A 20868-nucleotide genomic window follows, 5' to 3' on the forward strand; every position below is an offset into this window, starting at 1 on the left:
CACACACACACACACACACACACACACACACACACACACACACACACACAACAACAACAACAACACAAGCACGCACAGGGTGACACACACACAACAACAACAACAACACAAGCACATACACGGTAACAACATGGAACACAAACCTATCACACCATGTCAAGTCATACTACATCAAATCACATCATGACATGTCACGATATGTCACACCAACTCACAGCACATCCAGTCAAGATTCTTTAAGCCACAATACGCTACAATACGTCATGTCATGATGAGTCGTGATGTGTCACATTCTGTCATGATATGTCAAGTCATGTCATATCATGTGTGCTGGCAGTAAACATACCGAGGTTTGGGAGGTCGGAGGTCTGACAGACGACTTCGGCCAGTGAAGTGGAGTCCATATCCAACTGAGGCATCGACAGCTGGACACAACAGAACGGTGTTAACACACTGTGTGTGAACACATTGCTGCACCTGGACAGGTGGAGCTCACCTGCATCCTGCAGTCACAGTGCCACAGGTTGTGTGTGAGGTTAGCGATTACTTGCAGCCCGTCAAACACTGCCGGGTCCAACGTAGACAGTCGATTGGATGACAGGTCCAGGAACCGAAGAGAGGACGCCAAACCATTGAAACAACCGACTTCCAGGAAAGAGAGCTGAGAGGAGACAGAGCACAGTGAGGGGACGAACCAGCGTCACCTTCCACATCTGTGGACAGGTGTGGACAGCTGTTGACAGGTGTGGGAAGGTGTGTGTACCTGGTTATGTGACAAATCAAGCTCATCAAGCAGGAAGAGGTCAGAGAACGAATTGGCTGGCAGAGAATTGATCAAGTTCTTATTGAGAAACAGACGAGTGGTGCGATTGGTCAGGCCGACAGGTACCTGAGGACACAAACACACCTGAGCAGGTGCAGTTTTAACAGGCTGTTTGAAAACTAACGAGGTAAACTCACCTGTGTCAGTCTGAGTCCGCTGCAACGCACCGTCAGAGCTCCGTCCGCCATCTCAGACCAGTGGCAGACGTTGATGGTGGACACCTTGTTGCCGCGGCGCCACAGGGCCACGGTCCGCGGTGATGATGTCATCACCAGGGCAGGTAAGGGAAGGATCAGAAGAAGAAGGAGGAGGAGGAGGAGCCTCCACTGTGGTGAAGCATCCACCACAGAAGAAGAAGGTGGCGGCAGACTCTCAGTGTGGGACATGATGTTCATTGTGTCACATGGTAAGCTTTAGGTGGCCATTTTTAAACTGACCAGTGAGGAGGCGGAGCCTGTCTGTGGAAAAACAGGTGAACAAGGAATGAGGCAGTATCTGCTTCAGCCCAGCTGATTATTGTCCCTGCTGGGCAACAATACAACACAGAATATTCTGTTAGCCAGTAAAATCAGAAAAGCTACAGGAAAACTAATGTACAAGTATAATCAATAATATAAATACAAATTGTTTATTCACTCTGAAACATAAATGATCAAACCTTAAAGCTAATTTAATAAAAGTCTAAATTTCTTAAACAGAAAATGAAACCAGATTGACACACAATCGGTTTGTTATCAAACCTCACTGACACAAAGCAGGACCTGAACTGAGATTACTGATGGAGCCAATCAGATTGATTGATGGTTTCATTTCCTGAGGACAAAACACTGAATCAACACTTAGTTTAACCAAGGTCATGTCTATAATAAAAGGCTGCTAATGTGTAAATGTAAACTGGTAATAGAGTAATTCTGGCCACAAGAGGACAAATCATGATGTTTTATTATCATTTATTTTTGATTTATTATAATTATGTCAAACTAACTATAATAAAATTAACCTAAAGCAGCAGCAGCAGGGAACAGAAGGGAAGAGATTATAGAGAGGAGGGGGAGGATAAGAAGACGAAACAAAGGGATAAAGACAAAGAAGAGGAAGAACGGATTAAGAGAGAAGAAGAATCACAATAATCCTACTACAGGGATTAAAACCAGGAGATGAAAGAAAAAAGTTTAAATCGGTCACAGCTGCACAACATGAAGAGAAAGCTTCACCATTAAAACACTGAACGACTTTTACTTTTCATTCATTTCTGTCATTTACACAATTTTGAAATAATCACTTGTTTTTAAATTGTTTGTTCTGTTGTTACTTTCAGATATCGACTGTTTACAGCTTTGAAACACAACAACGACTCTAAAACTAAACAATCAGACAAACAGAGCCAAAGAGGTACAGCAGCAACAAAACAAAAATAAACACAACAATAAACAAAAACAAACAAAAGAAGAGAGGATTTGTACTCACATGTTGTTGGTCCTTTACAGAGAAGAAGAAGATGAAGCAGCAGCAGCAGCAGCAGCAGCAGCAGCAGCTGTCTGACAGACGAAGGAGGAGGAACAGATGAGTGTGTGGCACACCCTCCAACAAACAAATAAATAAACAAACAAACAAACACACATATGAGTCACAGTGTTCTGTTTGCAGGACTTCAGCAGTTCAGTTGGATTAGGGACAAATGAAACGAATTTACAGTGAATTATATATTAATATTTTTTTAAGGACATTTGAAGTTATTGGTGCTAATGATCAGATAAACTGTGACATCATGTGATCAAGACTTCTGGATTAATAAAGTTTGATCCTTTTGGATCATGTGATCAGAGTAGAGCCCTCCGGTGGAAATGACATCACATGACATAACAACAACAATAACAACAATAATAATAATTGTTATGAACCAAAAACATACAACTTGACAAACAATAGAAATAAAAACAATAAATGATCCCCTGAAATAAAAGAATTTATTTTTTTAATTGGTCATGATGAAAATAACAGATACTGGACTTGTTCAAGGCTTCGTAATTGGAATCAGTACACATAATAATATATTATATTACAATAATTATTATTAAATAATTGCTTTTTAACAATTTTACTATGTTACAACAATACAAAAATAAACACAGAATAATAGATATAATACGTTATAATAAAAATGATGTACTAAAAGTAAATTAAAAGTCAGTGTAATAAAAGATCACACTTATTTAGAACAGTGAAATGATGAAAACTACTACATATTTATTTGATTAATGTCCATTTAAATGAAAACCTTTGGGTTTTTTTAGGACTTAAAATTAATGTTTTCAATTAAAAAAGTTTCCCCCTGCAGGGACAAAGCCTCCACCAATCAGAGAGCAGCAGCCTGGCAGGTAAAACTAAGGGCAGAAAAAACCTCAAAAACAAAATGCAAGTTATTAATATTATTACTCTTATCGTTATTAATGATTTATTAATATTATTATTATTTCGGTGACGTCATACAGTCACTACGGAGCAGCAGCTGGGCTCGTGTCACTATCAGGCAGGTGAGAGGTGCGCGGTGGGCGGGGCTTCCTGCAGCTCGTGCCGCCTGTTCTCAGCTGATAGAGCTCTGCAGTGAGTGCACCCCGAGCGGAGATGACTCGGAGAGACGAAGAAGAAAAAGAAAAGAAAAAAGAAGCAGAAGAAGAAGAAGAAGAAGAAGAAAAAGAACAAGAAGAAGAAGCAGGACTGACTAACTGGCAGCAGTTTAAAGTTTAAAACTGCTGCAGGTTGCTGGTTTCTGTTCTGGTTTTACTGGTTCCAGTTTTTCCGTTCAACCTCAGTAACAAACAGTAAGTACAACACAACACAACACAAAACAACACACCTACAGATACACTCTGTTGTCTTAGGGTCACACAAGATAATATCATGTTATGTAATGCAGGAGAAACTCACCTGATAATCAATACAAGTTAGTTAATAATATAGTTTTGTACTATAAAATAGCATGTTTGAATTGTGTTATAAACATAGTATGATATAAGTTAAAATAAGTTCATCTAAGTTAATAATTTAATGTAGGTTTGTAATTAAATCGAATCTAAGTAAGAAAAAAACTAATATAAACAAAATGACATTTTATAAGTTAGTTTGATGATATGATTCAGTTTTGTAATATAATATAATATAATATAATATGAGCTAATTTTAAAATAAATAAAATAACATGAAAATATAATATATTAAGTGAAGTAAATGATACAATTTAGTCAGTATAACACAAAATAAGTTAAGCTGAAATGACTTAATAATGATGATATACACTGTAGCCCATAAAGTTGGAAATATATATATATATATATATATATATATATATTTTTTTTTTTTTTTTATATATATATAGATATTTTTTACCTCTTCTCATGAAATGATTGTGACAACGTGATTGATAGACAAAGTGTGTATCTTTTTAAAACTTTATTGATATCACAACATACTGTGTATTCAGGCTTTAACTAAATTGGGGGTATTGAACAAATAGATTTTTGTTTGCATTTTTCAACCTTGGTCATATCACAGGAAACACATATTTGAGGAGATTTTCATGCATTAGAATGTCCAGTATTAATCTATCAAATGTCACTCAGTCACTAATGTTAAGCATGACCGCCCCTGACACGGATCAATACGTTAAGACATCGTGGCGTAATGTCCACAAGCTTGTTGATGGTGTCAATGGGCAGGACTTCCCACTCCTCGGTCAGGTCCTCAAATCAGTTAAATCACTTGAAATAAAACAAAGTAAATCAGCTGTAAAACTGCTTTTGTCCTCATTTAACTAGATAAAGCTCCGCCCACAGCCCCACCCGCTCTGACATCACAGCTTGTGGTGGGGGGTGATGCTGCCCAGGACCCACGAAGATGGCGCCAGAAAAACACCTGAAGAAGAAGAAGAAGAAGAAGAAGAAGACGAAGACGAAGAAGAAGAGGAGGCGGTTGCCATGACGACTGCAACTAGCCGGGACACCAGCTCGGACTCGGGCGAGGAGACTGGCGCCACGCTGTCAGACTCTGCTCGGGAGGTGTTACCATGGCAACAGGAGGAGGCGGAGCGAGACGAAAAGGAAACGCAGGCGGTAGCTTCGTCGCCGGATGGACGATTCCTGAAGTTCAACATCGAGATCGGACGAGGATCCTTCAAGACAGTTTACAAAGGACTAGACACCGAGAACACACTGGAGGTGGCCTGGTGTGAGCTGCAGGTACACAACACACACACACAACACACACACAACACAAACAATGTATAATGGGTGTCTGTTCCCATGGATGTCTAACAGCTAACTAACTGGTGACTGCCAACTTCTAACAATGAACTGTTGACTGCTAACTGCTAATTGGTAATTGATAAGTGCTAAGTTCTCATAACGAAATGCTAACCGTTAATTGATAACTGTTCACTGTTAAGTTCTAACTGCTAATTACTAACCCCTAACCGCTAACTGCTAAGTTGTGGTAATCCTTAGTTTTTACTTTTAAGATTTGCTGAGCATTTTGATGCCATTGCCATCTTTATTATGTACAGTTACCATGGTTACAGGGGCCTCCATCTTTACTGTTACCATGGTTACAGGTCTTTGCAGTGAAACAAAAATTAAAGTTTCGACGTATCGTTAAATCGATTGTTTCTGAAAGATATTAGAAATAATATTTTTTTATAGTAATTATGGTATGCAAATGTACAAATAGTTTTTATTGAAATTATTTATTATTAAATTTTGTTTAATCTACTTATTTATTTGTATTCTATTTAAAATTATTATTTATACAGCTTTTTTAAAATATTATTTTACAGATTTTGATTCAGTTGAATTTTATTTGTTAATGTACAATGTATTTTCTAAAATTTAATTTTGTAATTTTACCATTTACATATTTAGTACTTTTTCCCCCATTGATAATTATTTATAAAACGTAAAATAAAAAATTTGTTGGTGTATATTGTACATCATCCATGTTATTTAAAAAAAAAATTTATATTTGCAATATTTTTAAAATTATTGTCAGTGGACCACTGAAAGGTAATACTTGTTCTCTTATTTGTTTTTTTTTTTTTAAGTATTTTAGTATAACTACTTTTTGTTTACATTTTATTTCAGCGACTTTATTATTTTTTTGTTTGAAATTATTATTTATATTTTTAAGCAGTATATTGTTTATGGAGGTTTTAACTGCTGAAAAACAAAACAAATTTTATTCAGATATAAATAATTTATATTTGGTATTATTGTGTATAAATTTATAGGTAATTAATAAACATATTGCTCTTTTGCAAGACAATAAAATATTATAGTAAGAAATAATAATTTTATACATTTTTTTTTTCAATTAGGGTTTTTTGTTGATTCTTTTATTCAAATGATTTTAGTTTATTAACTATGAACTAAATGTTTTTCTAAGGCAACATTTACACAAAGACACGTGTAGAATTCTGTGATTATTTCCTGGATGTTTTCTCTGAGTCTTATCTATCACAGGACAGATTTTATGGTTTTATTGGCTCCTGAGGCCGACTGAGAGCTCTGATTGGTTCACAATGAGGAAGTTAAAGAGGCTAAGTAAATATTTAACACACAGTGTGAAGGCACTGAGTATTGCTCTTGTGGGTCAAAACTGATTCTTTCTGATCAATGGAACTACAAACTGATTATCATCTGATATCTGATCAATCTGACCGATCGATTAGAAACTATCTTCTGCTATTAGATCAGTCGGTTTGTCAGGTTTAAGTCTGAGTCAGACACTAACAATGTGCATGTTGCAGAAAAATAAAGGTTCTTAAATGGGCCTTCAAAGCTCCATCACCAGCTAACGCAGCCCTTTATTTAGAGCGTAGTTCTTCATTATGTGGTTCTTTACAGGTTCTTCATGTTTATTGGGTTTCTTTGGTTTCCAGGTAACAGCATGAGGTCAGAGCTGCAGCTAAGCATGATTTTATTCTGGATGAATCCTTTGTTCTTAAAAAATTAATCAATTATCAGTTCGTTTCTCGTCAAAATGACTCGGTGGAACTAAAATACTTCTTCTATGGCATCATTGCAAACCATTTCTGTGTCTAGTTAGTACTTGATTTGGCACCACTTTGTGTTCATTTTGTGTCTCTGGTTTTGTGTCTTTATGGTTGTCTGTTGGCCACACTTTTGTGTGGTTGTTTTGTGCGTCTTTGTGGTTGATTTGCTTCTGTTTGTGTTCATTTTATGTGTTTTTAATTCAGTTTTACTCTCTTTCTGTAGATTTTGTGTGTCTTTGTGGTCATTGTGCATTTATTAGTGTTTGTTTTGCTTCTGTTTTTCATCGGTTTGTGTCTCATTGTGTGTCTGTTTTCTCTTTTAATCTATTGACCTTTAAATCACCTTAAAGGCCGTAAACACAACAGACCAACAACTCTGCGTGTGTGTGTGTGTGTGTGTGTGTGTGTGTGTGTGTGTTATCACCAGCAGCCTTCTGTCCAATCAGATACTGTCCAACAAAGTGCTGAGTCACTGTTCACACTTTATCTCTGTCTCACACACACACATGCGTGCGCGCGCGCACACACACACACACACACACACAGTGTGGAGGTCAAAGGTCGACTCTGTGCTTAGCTTAGGTCGTGTGTTTACATAAAACACTCACCTGTGCTTCACTCTGATTGGTCGGCAGCTCTGACCTCAAAAACACTGTCCTATTTTCATGCTTTTAATGTGAAAGACCGAGCTTTTGTTTTGAAATCCTTGAGTGGTAACAGTTTAGGCGAATTTTTCTTCACAATTTTTTTCAACAGTCTGGTTTCTCTTAATTAATGGAGGGCTCAGTGGAGTGTTCCGTAACAGACAAACTCATCAGTGCACCAATTAGTGATTTGTTAATTAGTGGATGTTCATGTGTTCTTCTCTTCATGTGTCGATCAGACCCACCGCCTGACCAAAGCTGAGCGCCAGCGCTTCAGCGAGGAGGTCGAGATGCTCAAAGCTCTGCAGCATCCAAACATCGTTCGGTTCTTCGACTCCTGGAAGTCGACGCTGAAGGGATATAAATGCACCATTCTGGTGACCGAGCTGATGACATCTGGAACCCTGAAGACGTGAGTCCAGAACCAGAACTGGAAAATTCTGCTATGAGTGGTCATCACAGATATGTATCATAAAGGCTAGATGTCTCAGCCGCGCTGTCGGCCAATGGAATCGCACGGCCACACTGGCGGCCATCTTGGTACGGTCAGCTCGCTCACCTATAACATTGTGTTGTAGTGGTGCATGTACTTTTTAAACAACCATAACTTGCTCAATTTTCTACCGATTTTCAAACGGTTTGGTTTGTTATAAACATCAGAGGTATAGTTATAACACTGAACTTATGGATAATTATGTTACACTGTCACGGCCAGCAACAATTTGTATTTTAATCATTTTTTTATTTTATTTGTATTTTTGTAATTTGAATTGTAGCCACGTTAATAGCGTTTGTAAGAAACCAAACCGTTTGTAAATCCGTCAAGATTAGATAAGAGTATTTACGCTTGTGCAGATCACTCACCTTCCTTCACGTACCACAGGTTCCGCCACAGAGCTGCCCCGTATCAAGATGACCGAAGGGCAATCCCGCTTGAAACGTCGCCTTAAGACATCTAGCTTTCATTATGCATATCTATGGTGGTCGCCACTTCTGGTTCACATTCCATTTTGTGAGACAGTCTTTTCTATCAATCTTTAAGCCTTTTTTCTAACATCTGCATACTTTTTTAAACTTTAGGAGGTGTGGTGTTTAGATTATTAGTTTTCTAAATTTGCAGTGCTCATTTTAGTTCCCAAACACTCCACATCATTTTATGTCCTGAACACCACATTGATTTTAGGTTAGTAAATATCCACAATAATTTTCTTTCTTAATACCCAGCAAACAGTTTAGTTCCTGATTATCCCGCTTTCATTTAATTTTTGAGTACCCCTTTAACACTTTAGTTCGCTCATAGCTTTGTTCATTTCAAGTCTAAATGCACTTGGACAGTTTAGTTCTAAAAAGCTACTCACTCATTTTTGTTCTGAAACATCTTCTTCATTAACACTGTGCCCCCCTTTTAAGTTGCCAAACGTTCCCAAATGTCCACTGCATGTTTAAGTTTCTAAATGACCCACTCTCCTTTCAAATTCCAATCACTCCATGACATTTTAGTTTCTGAACATTCCGTGCTCATTTTAGTTCCCAAACACTACACATGTTTACGTTTTGGAATATCACTTGTTTTTTTTTTACTTCCCTAAATCTGTACAGTTTAGCTCCAAAAAGCTGAACTCTCATTCATTTTCCCATGCCCTTTTAGATTCCTTAAAAGCTGGTGGTTTTATGTTTTTTCGATAAGTATTTTTGGTCTACTAGTTCGTGACAAAGTGGTCCAACAACGACCCACTAGTAACATCACAATGTGACTTTCAAGTTTGGTCCATAATGGTTTTGGCATGAAAATTTAGTGCCAAACTGGGCCAAGTCACAGGAGTTGCTGACCTTTATATCGCGGGTGCAGGTCTTTGGATGTGTTTGCAATTCAAAATGGTGGACAGCGCAACCTCAAGCCCTGTGAAAACTCAACTTGTAGGTACGGTAAGATACAATAAAAACGTGATTAACCACCACCAAGCATCTGCTTCTACCCAGTGGTCCTCAAAAGTATCTCTAGGTCCTTATGATGACCCATGTTAACTCTTCTGTGCTGTTTAGCAAGACAAAACTTGAAACAGTTTTTTTCTCAAAAAATAGAAAATGTGATTTTTGATTTGATGATTTGATTTTTGTTTAGCAACACAAAACTTTGACCCCATTTTTCTCTAAAACTAGTAAATGTTTTTGGCCCACTTTGGCACTCAACAATATTTTAACTTCTTAGCATTGCCTGTTTATTTTGGTTCTAAATGTCCGACACACATTTTAGTTCCCAAACACGCTGCCCTCATTTTACGTCCCAGATTCTCCACAACATGTTAGTTCCCAAACAGCCACTGACTGTCAGACCTCACCTGAGCGAACTTCTTGAACCCGTCCAGGTACCTGCGCAGGTTCCGTCAGATGAAGCTGAAGCTGCTGCAGCGTTGGAGTTTCCAGATTCTTAAGGGGCTTCAGTTCCTGCACTCGCGATCCCCCCCCATCCTGCACCGAGACCTGAAATGTGACAACATCTTCATTACCGGACCCACCGCCTCCGTTAAAATTGGCGACCTGGGCCTCGCCACACTCAAGAGGGCATCCTTCGCCAAGAGCGTCATCGGTAAGAGGAGGCAGGTTCATATTTAAACAGCATGTGGTCCTTCGTAAACTTAATTTGTGAAAGTAAAGGAGGTTAGCCGCAGCTGCTGTTGAATCATGTTGTGATTGGTGGTGCGTTCAGGGACTCCAGAGTTCATGGCTCCAGAGATGTACGAGGAGAAGTACGATGAGGCCGTGGACGTTTACGCCTTCGGTATGTGCATCCTGGAGATGGCGACGTCCGAGTATCCGTACTCTGAGTGTCAGAATGCCGCCCAGATCTACCGCAAGGTCACCAACGTAAGGCCACGCCCACCTCAGCACCACCTACTTCCTGTTCTCGTCCACACCTCTGACAATCTGTTTATCTCTCAGGGAATCAAACCGGACAGTATTTTTAAAGTCAAAGTCCCGGAGCTGAAGGAGATTATCGAGGGATGCATCCGAACCAACAGCAGCGAGAGGTTTGTGGTTAGTTCACTGTCTGTAATGGCAGCGGGAAAATCCAGCATCTAGTCTGATGCACTACATTGTTCCCAAATGCAGTTTCTAAATACACCACACACATATCAGGTTCCAAACACACTGTGCTCATTTTGTATTCTGAACACACCATGAAACTTTAGTTCCCAAAAGCAAAAGACAGTTTTAGGTTCCTGAATGTCACATATTTAGTCTAATTTGCCCAAACCCCTACACACTATGCTGTACTGACAGCAGGAGAATCCAGAGTCTACAGCAGCACATTACAGTTCCCAGAGGTCCTGCTCTCATTTTTGTTTCAACATGCCCATTGCACACTTCAGCTCCTTAACACTCTGCATTCATTTCATATCGGAAACAAACGACGACAACAACCATTTCTGAACATTACATATGCGTTATAGTCCCCAAGGTTTACAGAGTATTTCAGTTCCCCAATGCCCAGTCCAGAATACCTCACACTCATTTGAGGTCCTAAATGCTTCACAACATCTTAGTTCACTCTATGTAAAAGCAGTGGGACAGTCCAGCCTCAGCGGTCAGCTGGTTTTTTAATTCGTCTGCAGGTTCACGGTTCAGGACTTGCTGGATCACCGGTTCTTCCAGGAGACGCTCGGCGTCCACGTGGAGCTTGCCGAGAATGATGACGGCTTGAAGGCGGCGCTGAAGCTTTGGCTTCGGATGGATGGTGACAAGAAGCTTCACGGCAAATACAAAGACCACGACGCCATCGAGATCCTGTTCGAGCTGTACAAAGACGTCCCCGAGGAGGTGGCACAGGAGATGGTACCTGCAGCGCCGCCACCATCCTGACAGCGCCACCACCTGGTAGTCTGTCTCACCTGTGTCTCTCTGTGTCTCAGGTGGTTCTGGGCTTCCTGTCCGAGGCCGACTACAAGCTAGTTGCCAAGGCGATCCGACACCGAGTGACAGCCATAAAACGTCAGCGGGAGAAACAGCGTGGCCTGCTAGAGGAAGCTCTCAGCCACCAGAAGGAATCTGCAATCAAAGAAGAACCTGGCCCCGCCCCCCAGTTAGCTGAGCTGTCCAATCAGAGATCTGCAGCTTCCACAAACACACCTGCTGCTGGGAAAGTAACCAATCAGGTGCGTTTGAAGCTGTTGTCATGGAAACAGAGCAGGAAGACTGAGATCTGCTTTGCAAATGTTATAAATTGTGCCGCCACTTTTGCTTTGTCTTATTTTGGATGTTTGATTTCTTGATGTTTGTTTTTTTCAGAATTTGTTAGTTGGATGTTTGTTTGTTAAACATTTTTTTGATGCTTCATGTATAAACATTGGATCTTTAAAATTTTTTCTTAAACAAAAAAAGGGTTAATTTTTTTTTACTTCATCGTTGAACATATCGATTGATAGGTTATTTATTGTAATTTAATTGATCAGAAAAAGACGCGAGCAGCCGATTACAAACACACTGACTGTTAACAGGACACAGCTGCTGCTTTGGCCTCCACCTGGATTCAAGCCCCACCCACGGTGGCCATGACATCATCGGTGGTGTCGTCGAGCAGCAGCCAGGTGGATTCTGGGATCAGCAGCATCTCCAGCAGGACAGACAGAGACGAAGACGATGACAAAACCACTAAACTCGCCTCAGTCTCCTCCGCTGCCTGTAAGCACCTTTCAATCTGTATTTACATACTTTATTATTAAAGATTTTATTATGTGTTTTATTTTAATTTACATTTTTAGGTGAATGTTTTATTTTTATGTATTTTATTTTTAATATAATGTTAATATTAGGGATTATTTCATAAAGTTAGATTATATGTAAATAGTAGTGTATATTTTGAAATATTTTGATTTAAAATTTGTAATATTCATTTAGTATTTTACTTATTTTTGATATGTATATATTGTTTATTTATTGTATTTTAAGATATTGTAAATTACATTTTACATTGTTGTTTTAAACTATTTTTAAAAATATGTTTGTGATTATCTATTCATATTTTTGCAATATTTAAATTTACATGTAATATTATTGTTATATTTTTAATGTTTTTATTTGTGACATTATGATTATTTTTTTTTGATAATATGTATTTTAAATATTTTAATTTATATTGTGCATCATTAATGTCTTTTAAAATTATTTTTAGAATATTTCAATTTACAATATATGTTACTTATTTTGGTATATTTGTGATTACTTATTAGCAATATATGTTTTTAAATAATTCAATTTACATTAATGTTTTATTTTTTAAAGGCATTTTAAGTATTTTTTTTAACAGTATGTATTTTAAAATATTTAAACATCAATATAAATAAATAAATCATTGTCCTTGTTTCCGTGGCAGCTGATTGTGAGATGGACATCTCCTTCAGTTCTTCAGGTGTCCTGGAGAAAATTGAAGCCCCGCCTCCTCCTGTCCCAAGCCCCGCCACTGTTCCAGTGGTTCAGGAAATGCCTCGACCTGAGGCTCCTCCCCTTGTGGCTCGGGTCAAACCCAAAGCCCCGCCCCTTCCGGTGCTGCGTTTCCCAAAGGTTAATCACGTTCATCACATTTTAGATTTTTGGACTGAAATATAAAATGATTTTTAGTTTTATTAGTATGTTGTGTTTGTCTGCAGAGCATCGCTGTTACCAACAACGCAGAGCGACCGCCACTGGAGTCAGTCTGTGGTTTCTCCTCACCTGTCGAAAGGTAACACACATTGACAAACTCAATAAAGTAACATTTTTATCACACGAAACTTTGGTTTGAGGCCAGTTTAACAAACCAAACTCTGGTGGGGACAAAATGTCCTCATTTTTCAAAAGTATCTTCACTTTCTTTGACTTCTGAACTCGTTGTTGGATGTTTTCTGAACCTTATTTTTTCTCACTGTGGTTCATTTTCCACTGCAATAAAAAAAAAAAAAAAAAAAAAAAGATTTTTGTAATAAGTAATGGATTGTTGCTTCTTGGTCTTCTATTTCCATAGAGGTGCAGGCCTTTATATTGCAGTGAAAAATGACACAAGAGAAAACAACCCCCAGCAACTGCCGGTAGTTCAGAGGGTTCAGGTTGGATGCGTCACATTTAACTGTCGTGTGTTTACGTCTGTTTGCAGTTATGCCTCAGACGTAACCTCAGGTCTGAGTGACGGCACCGACGGCCAATCAGATAAGAGCATCCAGAAGGCAGCTAAAAGAGAGGCTGCCAAACAGTTCAGGAGGAGGGCAAAGGCTCGTTTGAGGATCATCGGGGTGAGTCATTGTCACGTCACCTGTCACCTCGTCTGTTACTTCACCTGTGACTTCACCTGTAACTTCACCTGTATCGCAGTGCTGAGCGTTAATGCTGCGTGTTTGTCCAGGTGTCCGACATGGTTGACCGAGTGGTGGAGTGTCAGCTGCAGACTCACGACAGCAAGATGGTGACGTTTAAGTTCGACCTGGACGGAGACAATCCAGAGGACATTGCATCAGTGATGGTGAGGACCAATAACCAATCAGAGCGCAGTACTGGACAGGTGTTTTAGCTCCAGTTCAGCTGAGTACACAGTTTATCTTGCAATTTCTCGGCTCAGATCCACAGAGACTTCATCCTTCCATCTGAGCGTGAAGGATTCATCATCCGCATGTATGACATCATAGAGAGTGCAGAGTCAATGATGCATCGGCAGCAGCCAGCCAACACCGACAGGTTGTCTCACCTGACCACATCCACAGCACCTGACTCCCAGGTACCAGGAGTGCATCTGATTCACCATATTGCCTGTAAAACACAGAAACAGTCTGAACCTTATATTTCACCTTATGCCGACATAAACATTTACACACATTTAAAGAAATCAAAACCTAATTATTAATCTTTTTTCATCATAATTTGTTTTGTTTTTTTTACTGATTTAAAACTTTCGTTCTTCTTGTGATTTACATTTTTGCAGTCCAACCTGTCAGCAGCGGTCCTCTCCAGAACTCTGTCTTCGTCCTCATTACCTGGTAAGGAAAAACAAATTTTATTGCAGACCTCGATGGTTCTGATGTGGATGTAAATTTATCTGACTCCTGCATTTACTTACCAACACACGTCACATCACCTGGACATTTGTTCGTTGATTGATTCCCATCAGATATTGACAATGCTGACCCTGCCGCCTTGAAGGGAGTTGACTTCCTCATCAATTCAGAGGCCTCACCCACTGTCAGGCCGCTGAGGTCGCAGTCTTTCCACACCTCATCAGGTACGTGAGAACATAATCTATTTATTCATGAACAGATATAAACAATCCCTTTTTTCAAATGATGAAGTTCAGTAAATTCTCCCATTGTATGCCATCAGTAATTCGTGTGGTTCCTCAGGGAAGCATCCTGGGTCCTTTGAAATTTACATTAAACCTTGAAAGACGTAAAGGACCTCTACCATTTAGATAAGTCCTCTTGATCTTCAGTAACCTGTGAGATTACTCGGGGAATCTTCATGGGACCCTGAACTTTCCGTTAAACATTAGCTAAATTTACAGGAGCTTTGCCATTTATTAAAAGCTTATGTTTTCTGCCATCAATAATGTGGGGTTCCTCGGGTCCTCTGAAGTTTCTAATAAATTTATCTAGATTTAAAGGAACTTAAACATTTGGTTAATCCCTCTTTTTCTTTCTTTAAATTTAAGGAATCCCGACTGATTGGCTAGGCTCATTCAAGTTAGGTGTTAGATTTTAGTCTCAACTATCCTTAGTGTGCTTCATGGAAAAGGCCCCAGGTTAGCAGTTGGTATGAATTTGCTTAATGGAACCAAAATAATCTTACAATAAGTCAGGGTAACTGAAATATGCCAGGCTTATTTAGTAAACTCATTTTATAGACCAGGTCCCTGGACACTAAGAGATGAATCAAAACCATAAATAAAACATTTTGAGTAAATGCATTTTAAAGGTGAACAAGAGGAATCATTGAAATAAGTGGATTTTCTTTCTTTCTTTCTTTTTTGATTGAGTTGTGTTTTACCATGACTTATTAAACCCTCTGTCCACAGCTTCCTCGTATCAGCCTCCTCCCTACCCGATCCATTACCCCCACCCCCAAGCTCCTTCTCCCTCTCACCTTTCTCCTGGTCCCCAGTATCACATCCCCCCACCCCCCTACTCCACCTACACCCCGTCCTTACCCACACTAAGCCCCACCCCCAATCTGCCCCGTGTTCACAGTAACCCCTCCCTCTCCACCACCATGTCCCCCTCACCACCAGCTCCTTCCCCTCAGTGGCCCCCCTCTGACCAGCCTCTCTTCTCTCTGGCCAATGTGCTCTCATTGGCCATGACCGTGGCCCAGTCCCTCATGCCCCAAACTGGGGCTGCCAACCAGGGCTTTCACCCGCAGCCCCTGCCACCAGTGTTCTCCCCCCAGGGCCTCTCCCCTCCATCATCTCCATCTACTGGTCCTTTGCTCCCTCCTGCAAATAACCCCTCCCCATCCACTGCCTTCACACCCCAACCACCCCACAGCTCCCTACCACCTCCAACAGGCTCCGGCCCAGGTAGCCAGCAGGGGGCGTTGCCCGGCCGGACTCCAGCCATGCCTCAGGTAAGGAACGAGCAAGGACAAGTTCAGTTACCTGCAAAGGTTCACCTGAGAACAGGTGGTGGGTTCAGGAGCAACTTATGAGTTTTCAGTGTGTTTACTTGACTGACACCATTCTTGAAGCTAGAACAGGCACAACATTAGAGGAACCTGGTTTCTGTAGTTGAGTAGAAGATTAGAAAAACCTGGTTATTATTGTTGGGTAGAAGATTAGAAAAGGATGGTTTCTAATGTCAGGTAGGGGATCGGGGTGTTCTGGTTTCCGTAGACCTGAATATATTTTAATGCTGATTTAATATGTAATTTTATAGCGCTACTGTAATGTGTTTTCTCTGTTCTTAGTTTGACTGTATGAATGTTGATTATTCAGATGGAAGCATAAACAAGTAGCACATCAGGGTAAATGTAAGTGTTTCCTCTTGTCCAGGTGTCCCCACCTGTCTCCCCATCACCACAACTGTCCCCCATACATGAAGGTAAGACACACCTTGTCAGTCACACACTGGCTCTATCATCATACTGCTTCACTATCAGGACCATGTATTCACTGTGGTGGTCCTGGTCAGGTTCACAGCAAACATGCTGGAATACATCTGAGCCAAACAAATTTATCTTGGTCTCATCTGACCGAAGAATGTTCTCCCAACATTCATCAGGCTTCTTTTCATGTTCTGTAGCAAACTTTCATCTGGAAATTTTGTTCTGAACAGCAACAAACTTTTGTTCTTCTCGATAGAGGTTGATGTTCTGAAGTGTTCTTAACACTAAGCTTCACAAAAACTTTCTCTCTAAAGCAGCTGTTGTCTGTTTTGATCCAACAGCTTGTTCATTGAATTATCCGCTTCCTTCTTTTCAGTGAAGAAACCTCCAGTCGTCACTGTGGGTCGCTTCCAGGTGACGCCATCTAAAGAAGCTACTGCTGTCCATCATCAGGAGCCCCGCCCCTTGAATCAGGCCACGCCCACATCCCACTCGCCACCTCCCACTATGAAGAGGGAATCAGAGAGCAGCACAGAAAACAGTACGGAGGAGCAGAGCGAATCAGAGAGCAGCGTGAGCACAGTGACGGTCCACACGACTGGTCGTCCTCTGGGTTACCCTGACAACGCTCAGGAGGAGGGGGAGGACAGGAGGAGGGAGGGACCGCGGCTGAGCGTCACTCTGAGGGAGGGGCCGTCTCTCAGCCAATCGTGGAGCCGCTCTGCCACCTACAGCTCCGATGAATCAGACGGCGAGGAGATGTGGGAGGAGCTACATGAGCTTCGTGAAAGGTGATAGGTGGATCAGTGAGATGTCCACAGGTGTTTTACAACAGGTGTACACATCTGCATAGGTTCAAGGTCACACTGTCCAGTTTTATCTATTCATTTCAGAAGCTTAAAATGAAAAAGCTTAAAAAAGCTCTTTCAGAGAATAATTTTTCTTTGAAAATTTAGAATTTTTGTGAAGCACGAATCAAAAATTCTACAGAACATTTTAACATAAATTAAAGGCTTCATGTTCTTGGTTTCACCGTTCAAACCACAAGAAGCAGTAAAAGCAGATGAGTGTGTTTCATACTACAGATGCAGCAGGTTTGGACAGCAGGTGGCGCTGTTTCACTGCATCAAACACTGAATCACTTATTTCCAGAATCTGATGAATCAGCTTGTTCTTTGCTTGAGACTAAGTCCATGAAAAATACCCTCAGACCTCAGAATCAGCTGATTCTGTACCTACAGTAACTTTAGCATATTTCATGACACAAAGTTTTACCTTCATGCCCTAAATATTTTCAGAGTTACAGGTCCTTAAAGTACATAAAGGTGGCTCAAAATTTCACACTTTTTACTGGACTTTTTCCATCATTTCTCAGCCTCATAACTTCATCAGTACAGCAGATAGACACATCTGAAAAACACATTTGAGTTCTGTTTAAAAAAAAAAAAGCGACCACATCAGTTTTACATCCATCCAGGTTTCATAATCTAAACACTAAAACAGTTTTTTGTTCATTTTCTCTATAACCAAACTTGAGCATCAATATTATGCATCATAGTTTGAACGGCAAGACTGCTGCAGTTTGACAAAGAGTCATGGAAATAAGCATTGGTACTCTGGATGTGTTTTCCACTTTCTGATCATTCATCAGAAAAATATTTCGAAAGTGCATTTCAGGTAAACTTTCAAGGCTCATATTAACATGTTTTATAGGTGGTTGGTCAGAGCAAAGTATTGCAGACGAAAGGTCTCATTTTTACCTACATTTGATAATAGGATCGTCTGCTAGATAGGATTCACTCTGTGGAAAATCACATTTTCGAACACTGCTCTCTTGAAATCCGGTCTGACTCCACCCTCCTCTTCGCAGACACCTGGTGGAGGTTCAGAACCTGCAGGTCAATCAGAAGCGAGAGATTGAGGAGTTGTATCAGAGGATGGGTAAAGTCCCGCCTCCTGGGATCGTCCCACCAGCAGCCATGTTGAACAATCGCCAGCGCCGTATGTCTGTGTCCGGGAACTACCCTCCCTCTCGCAAAAACAGCCTGCAGAGACTGGAGCTGCTGTCCCCTGCAGGTGGGAGGACACACTGCAGCATGCAAACACACTCAGCAGGCGGCGGTTATTTACCTGTTTGTGTGTGTGTGCTTCAGGTATCATGAGGAAGAGTTCGGTGAGCGGCGGCAGCAGCGGGTCTCAGGACCGAGCATTGAAAGGTGTGAGCTTCGTCCCAGGACACAGCTGCATGGTGAGTTCACTACGATCAGTGTTTAACCCTGAACAGGAATGAGAACCTGGAGTTCACTGGCAGGGAAAGAAAACCAGCGTTAAATCTCAGTCAGAACAGTCTGTGGGTCATCTGTCATCCAGCACAGAACAACCGAAATCTGTTTCTTGTTTCTGCACCAAAAAATGTAACAACTTTTTCAAGTGTCAGACTCCAAAAAACATTACAATACAATCCATCTCACAATTAAATTTGTCATTATTCTTTTGAAAAACAAAAAAAACAGAAATCGATTAGTACACAAAAAACAAACCTCATAACTCCAGTTTTTCTTTCCAAAAGAAAAGTTAAACTAATAAACAGCAACAACAAAAAGTTAGCCAAGTTTGTGTTTTTGTAGTATTAAATGTTATTGCTGCCTCATCTGTTCATTTGTCAAAAAAAAAGAATAAGAAATAAAGAATGTTTTTTCTATAACAGTGAAAAATTGTGCAAGCACAGGATCCATACATAAATAGATAAACTATATGGCCAAAAATATATAGACATGCTTTGGTGCTAATTCTATGTTAATGCAGGCAGTAAGAGTCTTCAGCTGTCCATATACTTTTGGAGATATAGTGTAGATTAAATCAGGACTTTTTGCATTAAAATAAATCAGTAAATTTAGTTTAAATTATACACCACGAAGCTGCTCAAGATTTCTAACAACACAAATATGAACTGTGAATAAATTCAGGTGAAATCTGAGTTTTAATAATGAACCATTGAGTTTAACATGTGATAGCAGTTCTGTTCTGGAGCTTTTGATCGCATCAGACGGAAATGAAGCCGTTAGAACTGATTCATTTTCAAGTGTCATTTATTTATGTGGCCCTGCGATAAACTGGTGACCTGTCCAGGGTGTCCCGTGCCTTTGCTCTAAGTCAGCTGGGATAGACTCCAGCCCCCCATGACCCTAGTGAGAATTAAGTGGTGTATACATAATGGATGGATGGATTTATTTATGTAAAAGTTCTGGTTTCACATCAGAACCAACCCGACGCTCCAGAATCATCTAATCAAAGCCTCACATTCATGACAGAATAACATGCAGTCGGCTGTTTTCTGATCTTCTACTTTTGTCTTCCAGTGACAGAGGAGCTGAAGGAGATGCAGAGGACTCACCATCGGTAGAAATGTCTCTGTTCCAGAAACGCTCTGAGAAGGTTCCGCCGAGTTCTCCTGATGCTTTCAGCAGGAAGGTTTCCCGTGGTTCCCAGAACGTTCCTCTCAAAGGCAGGATAATAAGGACGCTCTAAAAATGTTTGGCGAAAACATTGTTGGACTGTTATGCTCTAATGTTTTCAAAACTGGATGTTACATGGAGAGTGTTCTTCCTTTGCTGTCATGGAACATGATGGAACATTGTGGGAATGTTTTATAGATTCTTTGTGTTCCTTCAACAATAGGTGAATTGTTCTACTTTGTATATATCACATCACAGGAACCTTATTAAAACGTTCCATATAAAGAACGTTCTGTTATCTAAGGACTCAATAACATCTGGAAATGTTTCTCTGTTATCATGGAATATTGTGGGAACATTTTCTCGATTTTCTAATGTGTTCCTTCAACGACATCTTTAGAACATCTTTAGAACATTACAGGAAGAATGTTCCAGCTCTGGTAATGCATCACAGTACAGGAATGTCTAAAAAGAACGTTCCTTTTAATGTTTTCCAAATGTTGCACTGAGAACATCCTTTCTTTAATATCATTACAGAAATGTTTTATAAAAAGAACCTTCCATAATGTGTTTGTTTAATTGGAAGGCAAAATGTTCCACCATTAATATATCACATTACCGGAACATTCTGTTAAAAACAAATTCTGTCATCGAAGGGCTCAATAGTATCTGGAAAACTCTTTCCAAATGTTGGAACATTCTTTCTTTGTTTTCATAGAACATTGCTGGACTGTTTTGTAGAAGAATGTTCTATAATGTGTTCCCACAACAATAAGGCTAAACGTTCCACCTTTAATATATCATAGAACAGGAATGTTTTAAATTGTTCTATATAAAGAAAAAACA

General features: G+C 40.0%; 2 protein-coding genes across 3 annotated transcripts in view; one reads left to right on the top strand and one right to left on the bottom strand.

Moving 5' to 3' along the window:
- Positions 1 to 1209, bottom strand: part of LOC103366936 (leucine-rich repeat-containing protein 3B-like) — a 2416-nt gene extending 1207 nt beyond the window's left edge. The window contains exons 1-4 of the mRNA XM_008294806.1: positions 961 to 1209; positions 764 to 889; positions 497 to 661; positions 347 to 425 (exon numbers count right to left, since the gene is read on the bottom strand). Coding sequence (XP_008293028.1) covers positions 347 to 425; positions 497 to 661; positions 764 to 889; positions 961 to 1209 — 619 coding nt within the window. The remainder of the gene's footprint in view (positions 1 to 346; positions 426 to 496; positions 662 to 763; positions 890 to 960) is intronic.
- LOC103366934 (serine/threonine-protein kinase WNK4-like) lies at positions 525 to 20568 on the top strand. 2 transcript variants are annotated; one of them, XM_008294805.1, is made up of 23 exons: positions 525 to 535; positions 3444 to 3645; positions 4639 to 5058; positions 7750 to 7922; positions 9877 to 10097; positions 10218 to 10375; positions 10451 to 10539; positions 11125 to 11344; positions 11422 to 11664; positions 12007 to 12190; positions 12882 to 13069; positions 13156 to 13229; positions 13638 to 13773; positions 13884 to 14000; positions 14097 to 14252; positions 14457 to 14511; positions 14643 to 14753; positions 15543 to 16090; positions 16515 to 16563; positions 16944 to 17358; positions 18438 to 18643; positions 18721 to 18815; positions 19927 to 20568. In XM_008294805.1, the coding sequence occupies exons 3-23, from the start codon at positions 4696 to 4698 to the stop codon at positions 19927 to 19929; spliced, it is 3804 nt and encodes a 1267-aa protein (XP_008293027.1). In that variant the 5' UTR covers positions 525 to 535; positions 3444 to 3645; positions 4639 to 4695; the 3' UTR covers positions 19930 to 20568. The 2 variants fall into 2 exon arrangements, with proteins under 2 accessions (XP_008293027.1, XP_008293026.1); XM_008294804.1 differs by lacking the exon at positions 525 to 535 and having other exon boundaries at positions 3435 to 3645.
- The last annotated feature ends 300 nt before the right edge of the window (positions 20569 to 20868 follow it).

This window comes from Stegastes partitus, unplaced genomic scaffold, assembly GCF_000690725.1.
Source record: "Stegastes partitus isolate 25-593 unplaced genomic scaffold, Stegastes_partitus-1.0.2 Scaffold996, whole genome shotgun sequence".
Classification (NCBI taxonomy): domain Eukaryota; kingdom Metazoa; phylum Chordata; class Actinopteri; family Pomacentridae; genus Stegastes; species Stegastes partitus.

What these genes read in the sequence shown, in the direction of transcription:
- LOC103366934 (XM_008294805.1), top strand. Translation starts at nt 4,696, where the DNA reads ATGCTGCCCAGGACCCACGAAGATGGCGCCAGAAAAACACCTGAAGAA. An exon ending in ACATCTGGAACCCTGAAGAC is followed by an intron (nt 7,923 to 9,876) that starts GTGAGTCCAGAA and finishes GAACCCGTCCAG; the next exon opens with GTACCTGCGCAGGTTCCGTC. An exon ending in TCTACCGCAAGGTCACCAAC is followed by an intron (nt 10,376 to 10,450) that starts GTAAGGCCACGC and finishes TTTATCTCTCAG; the next exon opens with GGAATCAAACCGGACAGTAT.